At 49.0% G+C, this 21,357-nt stretch overlaps 1 protein-coding gene across 1 annotated transcript in view; it reads left to right on the forward strand.

The window, feature by feature from the left end:
- LOC137547387 (uncharacterized) overlaps positions 1-21,357 on the forward strand; it is a 151,012-nt gene that overhangs the window by 56,264 nt on the left and 73,391 nt on the right. The window contains exon 2 of the mRNA XM_068270936.1: positions 15,710-16,039. Coding sequence (XP_068127037.1) covers positions 15,710-16,039 — 330 coding nt within the window. The remainder of the gene's footprint in view (positions 1-15,709; positions 16,040-21,357) is intronic.

A 21,357-nucleotide genomic window follows, 5' to 3' on the forward strand; every position in this document is an offset into this window, starting at 1 on the left:
GGCTGTATGGCAAGACGAGCACTCCAGGCTGGCGGCATGCAGGGGTCAGTGGGTGTCGGGCAGGCAAATTCCGTCTCCACTACACATGCAGGGGGTGGAGTTACTCACGCTGACACGCTCACTCCAGCCTCCTGCCTCTCACACACGCTTGCAGAGTCCTGATTGGACAGCGTGAAGCCTGTGAGTGCACCGCTGGCCTCAAGTTCCGCCCACAACATGGCGGCCGCCGTGTCGAGCGAACGGCGGCCGCGCTGGCCAATATATTGGGGGCACTCACGCTGGGCACCCCAGAGACAGGATTAGTGGCACCCCAAAGGCATATCCGTGGCACGGGCCACGGTTATATGACCCTAGCGACGCCCCTGGCACTTTGGCTTACTGTACCTCCGGTCATCTCAGCATGAATGACAGATGCCTGCATGGGGGTTTCGGGTATCGCATCTTCTTCCATGCTTTGTCCAGGGTTTTTCTCCTCGCTCTCCTCTTCCTTTACTTCACTGTCCAGTCCATCCACTGGAACTAGAGGCTTGAACCTTTTTTTGTACTGCAAAGTCTCTTTAAACAGGCCGCCATTTTCCTCTAGTTGTTTTAAGTATAGTTTTTGTTCGCTATACTTTTTCTTCCTCACTTCCACCAGCCTTTTGTCCGTGTGTAATAGCTTATTATTCCATGTCACACCATATCTGTGTTTAATGTCCATGAAACTTAATTTCAGCCTTGTAAGCTCCGTATTACAGTTGTTCACGGCCGATAATCACTCCACAACGTCATCTACGACAGCTTTGTCAGCCATTTCTCCACTCCCCAGGTAAGCCAGACTAGCGGGGGTATGAGCCGGCTGCTCCATCACCGGAGCAGCTGGCTAGCACAGGAAAGGTCCCTGCTAGGCCAAGGCCTTCAGGCAGGGGCCTCAAGTCCACTCCTGTCCGAAAAACTGGCACCAAGATCAGCCGAAGTTTCCAATACTGAAGACCCACCGCTGGAAGTCAGGAGCTCCTTCACACACAACCTTTCTCCTTATGGTAGGATTAGATTGTGAGCCCCTCTGAGGACAGTCAGTGACATGACTATGTACTCTGTAAAGTGCTGCAGAACATGTCAGTGCTATATAAATCTATATATATAAAATCGGATGTGTGTGTGTGTATGTGTGTGTGTATGTGCCGCGATCACTCGAAAACGGCTTGACCGATTTGAACGAAACTTGGTACACAGATCCCTTACTACCTGGGATGATAGGTTCTGGGGGTCTCGCGGCCCCCCTGCACACCTGGGCGGAGCTACAAACAGCAAATCAGATTTCACCCATTCAAGTCAATGGAAAAAATGTAAAAGGCTGCCATTCTCACAGTAATCAAGCCACAGTCCCCACACTTGGCACAGGTGGTCACTTGGTGACCGAGGTTACAAATCCAGGAAAAGTGGGCGGAGCATAAAACAGCCAATCAAATTTCAGCTGTTCATTTTAAATGGGAAAATGTAAACTGCAGCCATTCTTAGAATGTTAATCGCAGAGTTCTCAAACTTGCCACAGTTGGTCACTGGGTGAATGCGATTAAGATTCAAGAAAATCGGTGGAGCCTACAACAGCCAATCAAAATTCACTTATTGATTTTCAAGGGGAATATTTAAACTGCTGCCATTCTTACACTGTTAATGGCAGAGGCTTCAAAGTTGCTACAGTCGTCATTGGGTGACTGGAGTCAAAATTCACTAAAGGGGTGGGGCCACATACAGCCAATCAGATTTCCTTGGTGCATAAACTGCTTCCATTCACGCATTTTTGATGCCAGGAACCTGAAAGCTCACAAATGTGGTCATTGAGTGACTGTGTGTCAAGGTCACAAAAAGTGGGCGGAGCCAAAAACAGCTTTTACTGGGAAAATATAAACTGCAGCCATTCTTACATCGTTAATGGCAGGGTTCTCAAACTTTGCACAGTTGGTCATTGGGTAACGGAGATTAAGATTTTGGAAGGTGGGTGGAGCCTACAACAGCCAATAAAAATTCACCTTTTGATTTTCAAAGGGAATGTTTAAGCTGCTACCATTCTCTTAGGGCCTGTACACACTGCTGCGCTTGCGCTGCGCTTTTCAAATCACATGCACTTTTCAATCGCAAGGTCTTTTGAAAAATAATGAAAATCGTGGAGACCTGTACACACTGATGCGATGCGCTTTTCCTATTCTCATGAAGGCTTGCGATTTAAAAATCGCATCCAATTTAAAAGCGCAGCAGTGTGTATAGGCCCTTATACTGTTAAAAGCAGATGCATCAAACCTGGTACAGTCAGTCACTGGGTGACTAGGGCCCAAACTCAGAAAGGTGGCGGAGCCACAAACAGCCAATAAGATTTGTTTATTTTTCAATGGGAATATACAAAGTATTGATACCAAGGACCCCAAAGCTGATAAACTTGATAATTGAATGACTGTATGTCAAGGTTAGAAAAAGTGGTCGGTGCCAACAACTAAATTTTTAACATGGCAGGGTTCCCAAACTTTACACAATTGGCCACTGGGAGACTGGGATGAATATTCAGAAATGTGGGTGGAGCCTACAACAGCCAATCAAAATTTACCTATTGATTTTCAAGGGGACTATTCACATTGCTACCATTCTTACACTGTTGATGGCAGAGGCCTCAAACCTGATACAGTCAGTCATTGGGTCCAAATTCACTAAAGGGGTGGAGCCACAAACAGCCTATCAGATTTGTTAGATTGATTTCAGCCATTCTGTTATTGGCAGGGTTCTCAAACGTGACACAGTTGGCCACTGGGTGACTGGGACTAATATTCAGGAAAGTGGGTGGAGCCTACAGCAGCCAATCAAAATTCACCTTTTGATTTTCAAGGGGAATATTGCAACTGCAGCCATTCTTACACTGTTTAATGGCAGAGGCCTCAAACCTGCTACAGTCGGTCGTTAAGTGTCTGGGGTTCAAATTCAGTAAAGGGGCGGAGCCAAAAACAGCCAGATTTCTTTGCTGGATAAACTGCTTCCATTACCACAATTTTGATGCCAGGAACCCAAAAGCTCACAAACTTGGTCATTGTGTAGTGACTGTGTGTCCAGGTTACAAAAAGTGGGAGGCATTAAAACAGATTTTTCTGGGAAATCGTAAACTGCAGCCCTTCTTCACTGTTAATGGAAGGGTTCTCAAACTTAGCATAGCTGCTTACTGGGTGACTGGGATTAATATTCAGAAAAGTGGGTGGAGCCTAAAAATGCCAATCAAAAGTCACGTCACTTTTCAAGGAGAAAATTACAATTGCTGCCATTCTTGCACTGTTAATGGCACAAGCCTCAGACCTGGTACAGTTGGTCATTGGGTCACAGGGGATCAAATTCAGAAAAGGGGACAGAGCCACAAACAGTGAATCAGATTGGTTTCATTTCATGGGAAAATACAAATTATTGATGCCAAGGACCCCAAAGCTCACAAACTTGGTCATGCCAAAAACAAATTTCACTGGGAAAGTGTAAACTGCAGCCCTTCTTAAAGCGGAATATAACCCTGCATTTCAACTTTGCTCTAAAACATTATTTACAGTATATTATATGCAACCAGCATTTTTTTTTTTTACTAGACCAGCATTGGAAGGGTTACACAGGGCTTTAAAGTCCCTAGAGATTTCTGCAGACGAATCCGAACTTGAGTTAGATACTTTTTGTTTACAAATATGTGTTTATTGTGACTCATCTCTCTCACTGAGAAGGAGCTTGGAGGACAGCCAAAGAGATGTATCTATTGATAAACAGTTACACACTAACTAAATAGAATGTAACTATCTGAATGTCTGCACGGAACTTAAAACCTCTGTGTTTAACCCTTCCAATGCTGGTCTAGTAAAAAAAAAAATGCTTTTTGCATATAATATGCTGTAAATAATGTTTTAGAGCAAAGTTGAAATGCAGGGTTATATTCCGCTTTAAACTGTTTATGGCAGGGTTCCCAAACTTTGCCCAGATGGTCACTGAGCGACTGAGATTAATATTCAGGGAAGTGGGTGGAACCTATAATAGCCAATCAAAATTCACCTGTTGATTTTCAAGTGGATAATTTCAATTGCTGCCATTTTTCCACTGTTAATAGCAGATGCCTTAAACCTGCTACAGTTGGTCATTGGGTGACTGGGGTTCAAATGCTGGAGAGGGGTGAAGCCACAAACAGCCAATCTGATTTGTTTAATTTCTATTGGAATATACAAATTATTGATGCCAAGGAACCCAAAGCTCACAAACTTGGTAATTGAGTGTTTGTCCGTTAGGGTTATAAAGTGGCCGGAGCTAACACCAGCCAAATACATACACGGGCAATGCCGGGTCATCAATGGGTGGAGACAAATACAAATTTCACTGGGAAAATGTAAACTGCAGCTATTCTTACACTGTTAATGGCAGGGTTTTTAAACTTTGCACAGTTGGTCACTGGGTGACTGGGATTAATATTCAGAAAAGTGGGCGGAGCCTACAAAAGTGTATCAAACTTCACCTATTGCTTTTCAATGGGAATATTTAATTGCTACCATTCTTGCACTGTTAATGGCACAGGCCTCAAACCTGGTACAGTTGGTTATTGGGTGACTGGGGTTCAAATTCAGAAAAGGGTGTGGAGCCACAAACAGCCAATCAGATTTGTTTCATTTCAATGCAAATTATTGATACCAAAGACCGCAAAGCTCACAAACTTGGTCAGTGAGTAATTGTGTGTTAGGGCTAGAAAAATTATGCAGAGTCAACACCAGCCAAATACATACCCGGGCAACGCCGGGCAATCAGCTAGTACATAATAATAATATGGTAGGAGATTAGACTATGACTATGGTAGGATTAGACTGTGAGCTCCTCTGCAGACAGTCAGTGACATGACTATGTACTCTATACAGTGCTGCAGAAGATGTCAGTGCTATATAAATACATAATAATAATATGGTAGGAGATTAGACTATGACTATGGTAGGATTAGATTGTGAGCTCCTCTGAGGACAACCAGTGGCATGACTATGTACTCTGTAAAGTGCTGTAGAAGATGTCAGTGCTATATAAATACATAATAACAACATGGTAGGACATTAGACTGTGACTATGGTAGGGTTAGATTGTGAGCTCCTCTGAGGACAGTCAGTGTCAAGACTATGTACTCTGTAAAGTGCTGCAGGAGATGTCAGAGCTAAATAATGCTCAGTGCTGGAGGCTCCAGAAGTGCTGTTCCCACTGCACTCAATACTTTGTAATTTACTGGAGGGGGACTCTAACACCACCAGGGAAGCTTTATTAAGGAGAGGGCTGCCTAATGCGGTTGACACATCTGGGTTATGAAAGGGGGCTATCCAGTGTTGCTCGGATACCTCATTATCCTATTCGAGTTTGGTCGAATTCGGATAGTAAACTATCCGAATTCACTCGAAGTTCAATATTCGAGTTAATCAAATATCCGATTCGACCTCAGATATCTGACGTCACTATCCGAGTCTGTATTCGAGTAAAATATTCGAGCTGGCCTTAAATAGCTTTTAAAACTTGTATTGGAGGTCAATGATGCATGAAACCACCTTTTTTATGAAGAAAAACATCAAGTGATTATGCGGTGATGTAGTAGTTATAAAAAAGGTATCAAAAATAGTAAATTAACTTCATAAAAAGTGTTTGCATGAGAAGGTGTGTCCAAAATGGTTGTAAGTTGTAAGTCTTAATTTACGTCGTCTTCATCTTCTTCTTCTTCTATATCTTCTTCTTTTTCTTCTTCTTCTATATCTTCTTCTACTCGAATCTTCTTCATATTCTACTTTTTGTATCTTCTTCAATTATCTTTTTCTTCTTCTATATCTTTTTCTTCTTCCTCTTCTTCTTCTTCTATATCTTCTTACTCCTCTTCATCTTCTTCTTCTTCTTCTTCTTCTTCATCTTCATCTTCTTCATCGTCTTCTTCTTCTTCTTCTATATTATCTTCTTCTTCTTCTATATCTTCTTCTTCTTCTTCTTCTATATCTTCTTCTTCTATATCTTCTTCTTCTTCTTCTATATCGTCTTCTTCGTCTTCTATATCTTCTTCTTCTTCGTCTTCTATATCTTCTTCTTCTTCGTCTTCTATATCTTTTTTTTCTTCTTCTATATCTTCTTCTTCTATATCTTCTTCTTCTATATCATCTTCTTCTCTATCATTATATTATGTGTCTTGGTTTTCCTTTCTTTTGTAATATTTTTTTTTACTTCATTTGTGGAAATATTTTATTTTAAATACACCATAGTTATATTTGTGTTGATGACATAATAGGTAGGTAGTGGCACATTGCAAGCCACAGCGCCTTTTTCTGTGTACCCTGGCGGTGGTAAAACACAGACATCAGCAGGAGGAGGAAGTAGTTGCAGGCTTGCAGCTATTGTAGTGTGGTAATAGCTGTCGGTAGGAGAGTGGGTGGGCAGGTGGCAGCAGAAAATAGTTCTTCTTCTGTTCTCCCTGGCAGTGGTAACAGCACACAGACAGCAGAAGCTCAATGCAGCTACAGGAGGAGGAGTAGTGTGTGTCAAGCAGTGTGATGTGACTGACATAATAGGCCCTGGTTCCTAGCGGTGGTTCCAGGGCTGTAAATAAACAGCATGAGGTTCCAGACAGCGGTCGTGAAGCCCACATTGTGTCCAATACACAATTGGGACAGCACAGTTTTCAACCCGGACACCTCTAAAAGAATTTTTTTTTTTTTCAAAATAAATAATGCAGGGCAGGCAGCTATTTTTGAGCGTAATAGCTGTTGGTGCATGGGCAGCAGCACCGTGTAATGTTGTTCCGTGGCAGTGGAGACACAGACAGCAGGAGGAAATACAACAGCAGGCAGCGTGAGGCGGATGAGTGTGTGTGGCAGACTGGCAGCAGGCAGCAGGAGGGCAGGCAGCGAGACAAATTAGGCCCTGGTTCCTAGCGGTGGTTCCAGGGACGTAAATAAACACCATGAGGTTCCAGACAGCGGTCGTGAAGCCCACATTGTGTCCAATACACAATTAGGACAGCACAGTTTTCAACCCGGACACCTCTAAAAGAATTTAATTTTTTTTTTTCAAAATAAATGATGCAGGGCAGGCAGCTATTTTTGAGCCTAATAGCTGGTGGCGCATGGGCAGCAGCACCTTGAAATGTGTTCCCTGGCAGTCGAGACACAGACAACAGGAGGAAATACAACAGCAGGCAGCGTGAGGAGGTTGAGTGTGTGTGGCAGACTGGCAGCAGGCAGCAGGAGGGCAGGCAGCGATACATAATAGGCCCTGGTTCCTAGCGGTGGTTCCAGGGCCGTAAATACACAGCATGAGGTTCCAGACAGTGGTCGTGAAGCCCACGATGTGTCCAATACACAATTGGGACAGCACATTTTTTAACTGGGACACCTCTAAAATAATTACAATTTTTTTTTTCAAATTAATGCAGGCAGTTATTTTTGAGCGTAATAGCTGTTGGCGCATGGGCAGCAGCACCTTGTAATGTGTTCCCTGGCAGTGGAGACACAGACAGCAGGAGGAAATACAACAGCAGGCAGCGTGAGGAGGATGAGTGTGTGTGGCAGACTGGCAGCAGGCAGCAGGAGGGCAGACAGCGAGATATAATAGGCCCTGGTTCCTAGCGGTGGTTCCAGGGCCGTAAATAAACACCATGAGGTTCCAGACAGCGGTCGTGAAGCCCACATTGTGTCCAATACACAATTGGGACAGCACAGTTTTTAACCTGGACACCTCTAAATTAATTACATTTTAAGCAGGAAGAAATACAGCAGCAGCAGATGCAGGTGTAATGTGTGTGCGCCACTTCATGTCCTTCTCTCGCCGACAACAGGGGCCATGAATTCGCCTTCCACCCAAGCCTGGTTCATTTTGAGAAACGTCAGTCTGTCCACAGACTTGTGAGACAGACGAGATCACTTCTCAGTGACGACTCCACCGGCTGCACTGAAGCAACGCTGGAAGGGGGGCAGGAGAGCACTTCCAGGGCGTACTGCGTAAGCTCGCTCCAGATCGGCAGGTGCTTGACCCAATACTCCATGGGATCAACAGGGGCAACGCTGTCAAGCCCGCTGAAGGACCCCATGTAGTCAGCCACCATGCGGGTCAAGCGCTGTCTGTGACTGGCGAAGGATGCTGCTGCAGGCACCTCCTCTCTAGTCCTTGGCAGCTCTACACTCATGTAAAGCTCTTGGGTCAGAGACAGCAGGTCTGTGGTGCGCGTGTGCTTGCTGCTGGTGGATGCAGGCACCTGCTGCTGCCTCTGTGCTGGCTGGACAGTGGGGGTGGATGTCTGAGGGAAGGCTTCCTCCAAGCGCTCAACAAGGGACAGCTGCAAATCCCTCATTTGTTGCGCACGGTCTCCTCCTGCAGGCAGGAACTGGCTGAGCTTCCCCTTCAGACGTGGATCCAGCATCATGCAGATCCAGATGTCCTCCCTCTGCTTCATCTGGATCACCCTTGGGTCCTTGCGCAGGCACCTCAGCATGTGCGCTGCCATTGGGAAGAGTCCGGCCACGTCTGTTGGCACATCATTGGCAGCCCCAGAGCCGACAGTGCTGTCCTCTTCCTCTGCCTCCTCCACCTCATCCTCTCTCCACCCCCGCACCACTCCAGCTGTGCTCTGCTGCTCCCCCTCATCAGCAGCAAGGTCAGGGACCTCCACCAACTCCAAGCCCTCCTCCTCAGAGGTGGCCTGTGAAGCTGCCTGCAGCTCCTGCTGGTCCAAGGCTGCCGCTCCCTCTTCCACCAGTGCATACAGGGCCCTGTCCAGCACACACACCAAGGGTACCCACTCGCACACCATTGCATGGTCCCTGCTTACCATGTTGGTGGCCTGCAGGAAGGGTGCCAGGACTGAGCACACCTGCTGCATGTGCCCCAAGTCCTCCGTGGAGATGATGGACGGGAGGTTGGTGGCGGCACGCCCAGTTGCAGTGATGGAGGCAACTGTTGCTCATGCAAGGTACTGGCTGACAGCATGCCTCTGTTCAACCAGACGCTCCAACATCGCCAGGGTGGAGTTCCAGCGAGTTGGAACATCGATCATGAGCCGGTGCTGTGGCAGGTGCAGCTCCTTCTGCACCTCTTCCAGGCTCGCCACGGCTGCAGGCGAGAGCCGGAAATGATGCACAACCTTCCTTGCCGCCTCAAGGAGTTGGTCCATCCCCTGGTAGGTCCGCAGGAATTTTTGGACTACTAGGTTCAGGACGTGCGCCAGGCAGGGGATGTGGGTCAGGTCTCCCCTGCTGATTGCAGCAACCAGGTTTGCCCCATTGTCGGACACCACCTCTCCGACTCTGAGGCCTCTGGGGGTCAGCCAATTCCTCTCCTGCTCTCAGAGTTTGGCCAGGACATGGTTCGCCGTCAGTTTGGTCTTCCCCAGGCTGACCAATTCCAGCAGCGCTTGGCAGTGGCGGGGCTTCAGGCTGCTGCTAAGGCGGGGGGTTTGGGCTGGTGTGCTGGAGGATGGAAGCAGATCAGAGGAACCTGCTGTAATTCCACTGACCCTGCATGGTGGCACCACCCACTGCGTTGTTGGTGCTGCTGCTGCTCTGACAGTGCCCGATGCTGCTCCCCCATCCTCACCCCCTTCCACCAAGCTGACCCAATGCGCGGTGAAGGACAGATAGCGGCTTGTCCCAAACCGGCTGCTCCACGAGTCCATGGTGACGTGGACCCGTTGAACCACCGCGTGCTCCAGCCCTCTCCCGACATTGGCCATCACAGAGCGGTGAAGTGCAGGGATGGCTGTGCGTGTGAAAAAATGTCGGCTGGGGATTGGCCAATCGGGGGCTGCAAACATCAGGAGCGCACGCATGTCGCTCCCCTCCTGCACAAGGGAATAAGGCAGGAGTTGGGAGCACATGGCCCGTGCCAGCAAGCCGTTCAGCTGACGCACGCGACGGCTGCTGGGAGGCAGAACCCTGACCACCCCCTGGAAGGTGTCGCTGAGCAGGGTCTGGCGACGCCTTTTGCTGGCACGGGAATCAGTGGAGGGAGCAGAGGAGGCCACTGAGGACTGGCTGCCAGAACAGGCCTCAGTGTCGGCGGCAGGAGTTGCAGAGGGAGGAGAAGCAGTGCATTGCTGACGCACTCCTGCTGGTGCTGCTGGAGGAGGTGGAGGAGGGCGGGTGGCTCCTGCCGACGGCTTCGCAGTGGTGGCGGCTCTGCCACTGCCAGCTTCCTTCAACTTCACGAACTCCTCATGCTCATGAAAGTGTTTCCCTGCAAGATGGTTGACCAGAGAGGTGGTGCCAAACGCAGAGGGCTCCTTCCCTCTGCTGAGCTGCTTGCGGCACTGGTTGCAGGTGGCATACTTGCACTCCACATATGGCAGGGTGAAAAAATTCCATATTGGGGAGGTGAAGTTGCCCCTTCGGCTGGAAGGTGCTGCTGCCGCTGGTCTCCCTGTGGTGGTTGGGGGGGGGGGGGGTTCTTGGTGCGGCTGGTGGTGGCACTGGCAGAACTTGTCTCTGGATCAGCACGCTGTGTGGCCTGCATACCACGCCCACTTGTGATCCTGCCCATGCCTGCGATGCTGATCCTCCTAGCAAGGCCCACAGACGCATCCTCCTCCTTCTCCTCAGAGCTGATGACATCCCCACTCCCAGGACCTGGCACCCAGTCTCTGTCCTTCACCCTGTCATCATCATCCTCCCCCTCCACAAACATGTCCTGCTGGGATCCCACAAACTCCCCTTCTGCATGCATGGGCTGATGGACAGTCACCACTGTCTGACTGTCCAAAGCATTATCCCCCAAAGTGCCCATGAGCATTCCTTCCTCCTCCAATTCTGCCGCAACAGTATTCCATAACCCCACTGCGCTTGGGGATAAGAAGGTGCTGAGTGACAGGGTGCTGGTGTCGCCCGCTGGGCCTGGAGAACTGCACTCCTCCTCCTCCTCCCCAGGCAGTGCTGGTCAGCTGCTGCTGCTCTTGCGGACAGGAGTGGTGGCGGGGGTGGAGGACTCGGTTCCAGAGCTAATGGTGGCCTGCTCATCCACCATCAGTTCCACCACAGAGTCTGCGTCCTTCTCCTCAATAGGATGGCTACGACCTGGCGGTGAGAGGAAAATCTGCGCCACACGCTGCTGCTGCTGCTGTGTCTCTGCAGCGTGACTCCCAGCTGTTGGGCGGCCAAGGCGTCCACGGCCAGTGGCTAATGGCGGAATAGCCACTCAGGGCCGGGCCGAGGCATAGGCTGGAGAGGCTCCAGCCTCAGGGCGCAGTGTAGGAGGGGGCGCAGAATTCATTCAGCTGTCATTCTTAATTGTGTATGAAGCAAAAAGAAATAAGAAAAGGGGATACATAGCAGTGACTGCAAGCCAGATAACTAGATATTAAGGTTTTGGGGAGGTTGTGGGCCCTGTGGCCCTCTTAGTCTAATAGCAATCCGTGTGTGACAGCTGAAGTGGGAGGGATGGAGGGGCGCACTTTGGTGTCTCAGCCTTGGGTGCTGGAGGACCTTGTCCCTGCTCTGTAGCCACTGGTGCAGACGCAGAACTGCGCATGGTGGTGGTGGCGCGGCTGCCACGCCCACGACCTCCTCTCTTGGCGATGCCCTTGCTGCCCTTGCTGCCCCTGCCCAAACCGCGGCTGCCAGTGCCAGACATCGTATATTTTTAATATTATCCAAATGAAAAAAAAAATGTATGTATGTAAAGGCAGGTGGGACAAGTGGGGTACTTTAATGGGGTGGGACTGGTGGTGGTGGGTGTGTGAGGTGACGGACAGGTGTACTCTACAGCAGAGATCGGTGTAGCGCTAACGAGAGAGTGCGCAGTGCGCACACAAAGACCCTAGCTGACACTGACTGACGGTGTCCCTATACACAGACTACAGTACAAGTCAACAAATACACAATAGAAGTAATAGAAAAAATAGGTTGGGTGTAGCACTAACGAGAGGGTGCAGACAGCACAGACGTGCACTGTGCACACAAAGACCCTAGCTGACGCTGACTGACGGTGTCCCTATACACAGACTACAGTACAAGTCAGCAAATACACAATAGAAGTAATAGAAAAAAATAGGACGGGTGTAGCACTAACGAGAGGGTGCGGACAGCGCAGACGTGCACTGCGCACACAAAGACCCTAGCTGACGCTGACTGACGGTGTCCCTATACACAGACTACAGTACAAGTCAGCAAATACACAATAGAAGTAATAGAAAAAAATAGGACGGGTGTAGCACTAACGAGAGGGTGCGGACAGCGCAGACGTGCACTGCGCACACAAAGACCCTAGCTGACGCTGACTGACGGTGTCCCTATACACAGACTACAGTACAGTATAGTCAGCGAATACACAATACAAGTAATATAAACAATAGGACGGGTGTAGCACTAACGAGAGGATGCGGACAGCGCAAACGTGCACTGCGCACACAAAGACCCTAGCTGACGCGGACTGACGGTGTCCCTATACACAGACTACAGTACAATTCAGCAAATACACAATAGAAGTAATATAAACAATAGGTCAGGTGTAGCACTAACGAGAGGGTGCGGACAGCGCAGACATGCACTGTGCACACAAAGACCCTAGCTGACGCTGACGGATGGTGTCCCTATACACAGACTACAGTACAATTCAGCGAATACACAATAGAAGTAATATAAACAATAGGACGGCTGTAGCACTAACGAGAGGGTGCGGACAGTGCAGACCTGCACTGTGCACACAAAGACCCTAGGTAACGCGTTGAAGGATGGTCCCTATGCACAGACTAGAGTACACTACAGTACTACTAACTAAACAATAGAAGAATCTAGCTAAATAATAGAACAGGTGTGACTAGATTACAGAGAGAAGATACAGGACAGGTATAGCAGTAAAGCTGGGCCTTGCTAACTACAAAATAGTACAAATCTATCTAACACAGAAGTAGTAGTACAGTAGAGTAGGACAGGTGAGAGCACAGGTAACTAGAGACTAGAGCACAGAGCAGGGCAAGGGCAGGCTGCCTTGCCTAGGCACAGGGCCTAGCTGCTGGCTGCAGCAGGCAGCTGCAGCAGTGACAGTCTCCCTCCCTAGTCCCTAATCACACAAACTAAACTGCCTAAAATACAATCTATCTACAATACAAAGCAATACAGTTGAATAGCAAGTGTTGGAGTCAGGGACGGATCTAGGGGGGGGCAGACGGGTCTTTTGCCCCAGACACAGTTTGTTGAATTCTTAAAAAGGCGGCAAAATTTGGATGGGGAATGGCAGTTTAGGCGCCAAAACCTGACCTTTAGGCACCAAAACCTGACCATTAGGCGCCAAAACTGGATGGGGAATGGCAGTTTAGGCTCCATAACCTGACCTTTAGGCGCCAAAACCTGACCTTGCCCCAGGCGCAACTTGGTCTAGATCCGTCCCTGGTTGGAGTGTAAAAACGCTTGGTTTAGAACAATAGCAATGCACTTGCACACAGACAAAAAGCACTGGAGCAGTCTCTCAGTACAGTTAGTCAGTAAGTCGCAAGCAGGACGAGTGAGGCAAGATGGCGTCCGCTATTTATAGAGGGGGGCTTGGCCAGGCTCCCCCTCTGTGATTGGCTGCAGTCAGAGGGCTGGGAGCCCTCTGATTCGCTTGTGAGGACTCGAGGTGACGTCTGGCGTGACGCTATCCGAGCTCGGATAGCTCGGATATCTCCGGATATCTGCTTGCTATCCGAGTGCGCTCGGATAGCACAGCCCGGATAGCTAATACTATCCGAGCTCGGTATTCGAGCTCGAATAGTGAAAAAAGAGCTAGGATATCTAAGTACCTCGGATATCCTAGCTCAGATGAGCACCACTGGGGCTATCTAATACTGGGGTCACATCTGGCTGTCTATACCGGCGAGTAGGTTACCTAATACTGGGGTCACATCTGTCTATACAGGGGAGCGGGGTACTTAATACTGGGTGCACATTTGACTACCTAATACTTGGTGCACATCTGGCCATCAATACTGGGGGGGGGGGGGGACTAGCTAATACCGGGGACACATCTGGCTATCTATACCAGGGAGGGGGGTTATCTAATACAATTAGGCTTTCTTTGGGTGGTACATTTTGCTAATAATTATTTTATTCTAAATGCATTTTAACGGGAATAATACGAAAAGAATTGAAAAAATTCATTATTGCTCAGTTTTCAACCATTATAGTTTTAAAATAATACATGCTACCTTAATTAAACCCACATATTTTATTTGCCTATTTGTCCCGGTTATTGCAACATTTAAATTATGTCTCTATCACAATGTATAGTGACAAGAGAAAAGCAGAAGGTACCGCTTCACTGTACTGGGTGGGACAGTGCAGGAACACGAGCAGCCAAGCCCAGTAGATAAACGTAGAAAAGGAAGGTCCGCACCAATGTCTCCAAATCCAATATACTTTATTCAGGACGTATCCAGTTACAGTTGACTGACATGTTTCGGACTCCAGGTCCTTAATCATAGTCATTTGACTTGGATATGTCCTGAATAAAGTATATTGGATGTGGAGACATTGGTGCGGACCTTCCTTTTCTACGTATAGTGACAATATTTTATTTGGAAATAAAGGTGCATTTTTCAGTTTTGCATCCATCACTATTTACAAGCCCATATTTTCAAATAACAGTAATATACTTGACATACATATTAAAAAGTTCAGTCCCTAAGGTAACTATGTATGTATTATTTTCAATTGTAATTCTTTTTTCAAGCACTTTTGCAGAGTGTTTCGGCTTTTTTCTCTTCCTGATGCAAGTCAGGAAGTGAACTCTTTGACCCGGAAATGAATAAATACAAGGGGATAATTCACAAAGCAGTGCAAACACTTTGCACGCCTGTGAAAAGCCCTTTATCACGCCTAAACTTAGTTTAGGCATGATCAGAAGTATCTCGCGCAAAGCTCCCGCACGCAAAGTTCTGCGCGCGCAATCTCGCAGGCGCATGCGCAGCGCCCATTAAGCCTATGGGACTTTGCGCGTGCGCCTGCGCGTGTGCCTGCGCGTTTGCGCGCGGGAGCTTTGCGCGATCAGCAGCACAAAGCGGTGATAACTCTGCTAGTGCAAAGGTTATCATGCTTAAAGTCTTTTAGGCGTGATAACTGAGTTATCACCGCGTTGTGAATCAGGCCCATTGTATTTATTCATCAAAGCGCTGTATTTATATTTCAAGCGCTATTCGATTTCCCTATACCCTCCATTGAGCACAAATACTCAGAAAATGTAACAGGCAGCGCTTTGCTGATCGGAAACAAACCACTCAGATGTGAACACTCTCATAGGGATTGATTCACTAAACTGTGCTAACTAATAGCACGGGAGCGCTAGTGTTTTGCATGTGTTACAACGTGCATAACAGTTTTCACGCTCTAATGCGAATTTTCATGCACAAATGCAAATTTTCGTGTGCAAATGCATGCATTATGCCGCATTTGAGCGAGAAAATTTGTGCTTTCGTGCGAAAATTCACGTTAGCGCACATAAACCGTTACGCAAGTTATAAAGCGCACAAAACGCTAGCGCGGCCATGCTATAAGTTAGCACAGTTTAGTGAATCAATCCCATAGAGAATCATTGCGCAAGCTTTTTAGGGCAATTTTCAAATCGTCGGCGCTTCAAATAAGGATGAAAATGCCCTAAGTGTGAACAAGCCCTTATAGGGTAGTAAAGCATCCGGCCTCTAGAGGGAGCCACAACACAGCTGTCTTCTGCACTCTAATCATTTCTCTCTTTCTGCCCACAGGTGGCGCCACTGTGACTGCTGATCTCGGGGATACAGTACAACTCCCATGTACATTTCCCTTTATACAAGATGGGAATAACCTGCTGCTTCTCTGGGAGAGGATGGATGGGAATGGAAAGCTTCTGGTACACAGATTCATGGAGGGTCAGGATGACCTCTCTCAGCAGGATCCTCAGTACACGGGACGCACCACATTGTCCAGAGACCTGTCACAGGGGAACCTGGCCCTGACACTGACTGCTGTGACCCTCAGAGATGGGGGGACTTATTACTGCCGAGGGGCCAATCAGATAAGAGATGATTCAACTGCAGTGACTCTGTCCATAACTGGTGAGTGGCATCCTTGGCTGTGACATCAAAATAACTACTAATGCCCAATCTCCACTGAGCTCTCCTCCTGCTCTTCCTTTATTCTCTCCCCCTTTCTGTGGTCTCTCCTCCCCTCCTCTCCCCTCTGAGCTCTCCTCCTGCTCTTCCTTTATCCTCTCTCTCCTTTCTGTGGTCTCTCCTCCCCCTCTGAGCTCTCCTCCTGCTCTTCCTTTATCCTATCTCTCCTTTCTGTGGTCTCTCCTCCCCTCTGAGCTCTCCTCCCGATCTTCCTTTATCCTCTCTCCTTTCCGTGGTCTCTCCTCCCCTCCTCCCCCCTCTGAGCTCTCCTTCTGCTCTTCCTTTATCCCCTCTCTCCCTTTCTGTGGTCTCTCCTCCCCTCCTCCCCCTCTGAGCTCTCCTCCTGCTCTTCCTTTATTCTCCCTCTCCTTTCTGTGGTCTCCCCACTCCTCCCCCTCTGAGCTCTCCTCCTGCTCTTCCTTTATCCTCTCTCTCCCTTCTGTGTCTCTCCTCCCCCCCTCTGAGCTCTCCTCCTGCTCTTCCTTTATCTTCTCTCTCCTTTCTGTGGTCTCTCCTCCCCTCCTCCCCCTCTGAGCTTTCCTCCCGCTCTTCCTTTATCCTCTCTCCCTTTCTGTGGTCTCTCCTCCCCTCTGAGCTCTCCTCCTGCTCTTCCTTTATCATCTCTCTCCTTTCTGTGGTCTCTCCTACACTCCTCCCTCTCTGAGCTCTCCTCCTGCTCTTCCTTTATCCTCTCTCCTTTCTGTGGTCTCTCCTCCCCTCCTCCCCCTCTGAGCTCCCCTCCTGCTCTTCCTTTATCCTCTCTGTGGTCTCTCCTCCACTTCTCCCCCTCTGAGCTCTCTTCCTGCTCTTCCTTTATCCTCTCTCCCCTTTCTGTGGTCTCCCCTCCTCTCCCTCTGAGCTCTCCTCCTGCTCTTCCTTTATCCTCTCTCTCTCCATTCTGTGGTCTCTCCTCCCCTCCTCCCCCTCTGAGCTCTCCTCCTGCTCTTCCTTTACCCTCTCTCTCCTTTCTGTGGTCTCTCCTCCCCTCCTCTCCCTCTGAGCTCTCCTCCTGCTCTTCCTTTATCCTCTCTCTCCTTTCTGTGGTCTCTCCTCCCCTCCTCCCCCTCTGAGCTCTCCTCCTGCTCTTCCTTTATCCTCTCTCTCCTTTCTGTGGGCTCTCCTCCTCTCCTCCCCCTCTGAGCTCTCCTCCTGCTCTTCCTTTGTCCTCTCTCTCCTTTCTGTGGGCTCTCCTCCTCTCCTCCCCCTCTGAGCTCTCCTCCTGCTCTTCCCTTATCCTCTCCCTCCTTTCTGTGGTCTCTCCTCCCCCTCTGAGCTCTCCTCCTGCTCTTCCTTTATCCTCTCTCTCCTTTCTGTGGGCTCTCCTCCTCTCCTCCCCCTCTGAGCTCTCCTCCTGCTCTTCCTTTGTCCTCTCTCACCTTTCTGTGGTCTCTCCTCCCCTCCTCTCCCTCTGAGCTCTCCTCCTGCTCTTCCTTTATCCTCTCTCCCTTGCTGTGGTCTCTCCTCCCCTCCTCTCCCTCTGAGCTCTCCTCCTGCTCTTCCTTTATCCTCTCTCTCCCTTTCTGTGGCCTCTCCTCCCCTCCTCCCCCTCTGAGCTCTCCTCCTGCTCTTCCCTTATCCTCTCTCCATTTCTGTGGTCTCTGCTCTCCTCCTCTCCCTCTGAGCTCTCCTCCTGCTCTTCCTTTATCCTCTCTCCCTTTCTGTGGCCTTTCCTCCCCTCCTCTCCCTCTGAGCTCTCCTCCTGCTCTTCCTTTATCCTCTCTCTCCTTTCTGTGGTCTCTCCTCCCCCTCTGAGCTCTCATCCTGCTCTTACTTTATCCTCTCTCTCCTTCCTGTGGTCTCTCCTCCACTCCTCCCCCTCTGAGCTCTCCTCCTGCTCTTCCTTTATCCTCTCTCTCCTTTCTGTGGTCTCTCCTCCCCTCCTCTCCCTCTGAGCTCTCCTCCTGCTCTTCCTTTATCCTCTCTCTCCTTTCTGTGGCCTCCCCTCCTCTCCCTCTGACCTCTCTTCCTGCTCCTCCTTTATCCTCCCTCCCTTGCTGTGGTATCTCCTCCCCTCCTCTCCCTCTGAGCTCTCCTCCTGCTCTTCCTTTATCCTCTCTCTCTCCTTTCTGTGGTCTCTCCTCCCCTCCTTCCCCTCTGAGCTCTCCTCCTGCTCTTCCTTTATCCTCTCTCTCCTTTCTGTGGTCTCTCCTCCCCTCCTCTCCCTCTGAGCTCTCCTCCTGCTCTTCCTTTATCCTCTCTCTCCTTTCTGTGGCCTCCCCTCCTCTCCCTCTGACCTCTCTTCCTGCTCCTCCTTTATCCTCCCTCCCTTGCTGTGGTATCTCCTCCCCTCCTCTCCCTCTGAGCTCTCCTCCTGCTCTTCCTTTATCCTCTCTCTCTCCTTTCTGTGGTCTCTCCTCCCCTCCTTCCCCTCTGAGCTCTCCTCCTGCTCTTCCTTTATCCTCTCTCTCCTTTCTGTGGTCTCTCCTCCCCTCTGAGCTCTCCTCCCGATCTTCCTTTATCCTCTCTCTCTCCTTTCTGTGGTCTCTCCTCCCCCTCTGAGCTCTCCTCCTGCTCTTCCCTTATCCTCTCTCTCCTTTCTGTGGTCTCTCCTCCCCTCTGAGCTCTCCTCCTGCTCTTCCTTTATCCTCTCTCTCTCCCTTTCTGTGGTCTCTCCTACACACTCCTCCCCCTCTGAGCTCTCCTCCTTCTCTTCCTTTATCCTCCCCCTCCTTTCTGTGGTCTCTCCTCCACTCCTCCCCCTCTGAGCTCTCCTCCTGCTCTTCCTTTATCCTCCCTCTCTCCTTTCTGTGGTCTCTCCTCCCCTCCTCTCCCTCTGAGCTCTCCTCCTGCTCTTCCTTTATCCTCCCTCTCTCCTTTCTGTGGTCTCTCCTACACACTCCTCCCCCCGAGCTCTCCCCTTTCTCTTCCTTTATCCTCTCTCTCTCCTTTCTGTGGTCTCTCCTACACACTCCTCCCCCCGAGCTCTCCCCTTTCTCTTCCTTTATCCTCTCTCTCTTTTATCTGGTCTCTCCTCCCCTCCTCTCCCTCTGAGCTCTCCTCCTGCTCTTCCTTTATCCTCTCCCCCTATCTTTGGTCTCTCTTCCACTCCCCCCACCCCCCCCCTCCTAACCTCTCCTCCTTCTCTTCCTTTAACCTCTATCCCTTTTTTGTGGTCTTTCCTACACATCTGTCTTGATTAATGGTGGCACGTGTTCTGTAGGATCACAGTGTGGCAAGGAGAATAGGGAGCAGAGGAGAACAGAAAAGAGAAATATACAAGGAAGGGCGGGAGCAAAAACAACCCCTCCCCTTTTTTTAAAATTATTAATTCAAGTCAACACTCTCCTATGAGGAGAAAGGACAGAAGAAAAAAAGAGAAGATTGGTAAAGAGGAGGAGCAGGTGAGATGTATTAGAGAAGTGAAATCATACATCTTCCACAATATCATCACAGTGATAGGGGAGCCAAGGGGGGTAAGTCTGCGCCCACCACATGGCTGCATCCTATTGTAAGGCTATGAGAGAGGAAACCAAAGTGAAACACATGGTTTCAGCCAGGATTTTTGATAATAGGGGGGAGCACAATATGATGGGTTCTAATAGAATGCTTCTAAGCCCTTTACATAAAATGTGTTATAGTTTGACCTAAATTATTGTTGATTCAGAACCTCAGCAGTTGGCTGATGGTGTAATGGTTAAGGGCTCTGCCTCTGACACAGGAGACCAGGGTTCGAATCTCTGCTCTGCCTGTTCAGTAAGCCAGCACTAATACAGTAGGAGACCTTTGGCAAGTCTCCCTTACACTGCTACTGCCAATAGAGCGCGCTCTAGTGGCTGCTGCTCTGCTCTGGCGCTTTGAGTTCGCCAGGAGAAAAGCGCAATATAAATGTTATTTGTCTTGTCTTGTCTACTTAAATATGTTCAATGTATGTCAGATAACTCAAGCAAAATAGTGCACCCAACCCAATGTTGACAACCCAACATTATGGCAGAGGTATTTCCTGTCTAAGCCAATCTTCTTATGGGAGGGAGAGTCTGATCCTGATATAGGCCATGTTCTGGAACAATCTCTTTGGACTCCCTAGTACTTATTGTCACAAATCCCTAGTTCCCGGTCCCACCTCTCACAATCACCTCAATTTTAGTACTAGCTGAGAACAGGCTAACAGAAAACCGGTGTCAAAAAACCTATGCAGTTATTTTCTCTTACATGATTGTAACTCATTCGAAGACAGTGGTGTACAGAGGGGCTGGTGGCAGGAGTGGTCCGCTCTGTGTGTCACCATGGCTGGGCGTGACACCAGAGACCTCCTGCTGCTGCCCAAATGAAGAGTTTTGCAAACAGAAGCTGCAGGTTGACATTAACTCACCTGCTACACCGCAGGAGTCCAGCGATGTCTGACCTCCTCTCAGCGCTCCCCCTAGTGCTGGCATGTCTTCCTGCATGCGTGTAATCACATGATGCAGGAAGACACATCAGGCTCTAAGGGTAGAGCTGAATTTAACAGGAGGATGCATCGTGGATTCCGGCAGTAGAGCAGGTGAGTAAGTTAACGGCACGCTGTGGCTTCCCCTCACAATACTCGGCAGTAGTTAGTATTAGGTGAAGGTGGGTTGAGGGCAGAGAAGGCATAGGTGGGGTGGAAGTGCTTCAATCATCAATGTAGAGTCTGCATTGATGATTGAGGTACTCCCACCCCACCTACGCCTTAGAATCTGCTCACTTCACCTAAAACTAACTGTGGCCCCAGCATACTAGGCTACCTATAATGTGGGCAACTAAACTAGGCTACCTATACTGTGAGCAACGGAACTAGGCTACCTATACTGTGGGCAATGGAACTAGGCTACCTATACTGTGGGCAATGGAACTAGGCTACATATACTGCGGGCAACTAAACTAGGCTACCTGTACTGTGGGCAATGGAACTAGGCTACCTATACTGTGGTCAATGGAACTAGGCTACTGCGACGTATGCGCAGTCACCCACCAATTCCTGTTCCCTTTGCTGCAGTTTACCATAAAGCCTCAGGCTCTGAGGGAATCCTGAAGACAGTCAGAACTGCAGGCAAAGTAACCTTTTGGATTGGTTGGTGAGTCCATACATAGTCCAGTTTCAATTGTATATACAATCAGTACAATCTGTGCTCTCATATAGAGGCCAGGTCACTGCCATTAATCCGCAATAAAAGCGTGCGAATGCGCTTATTCTAACTCTAGCTAAATCCTGTAGGAAAAAGGGTTAATTTGACAACCTTTCTAGAGATAGCAAAACTAACAATATTTAATATCAAACAGTTATGGTAACATGTCTCTCTGAA

This window comes from Hyperolius riggenbachi, chromosome 2 (assembly GCF_040937935.1).
Source record: "Hyperolius riggenbachi isolate aHypRig1 chromosome 2, aHypRig1.pri, whole genome shotgun sequence".
Taxonomy (NCBI): Eukaryota; Metazoa; Chordata; class Amphibia; order Anura; family Hyperoliidae; genus Hyperolius; species Hyperolius riggenbachi.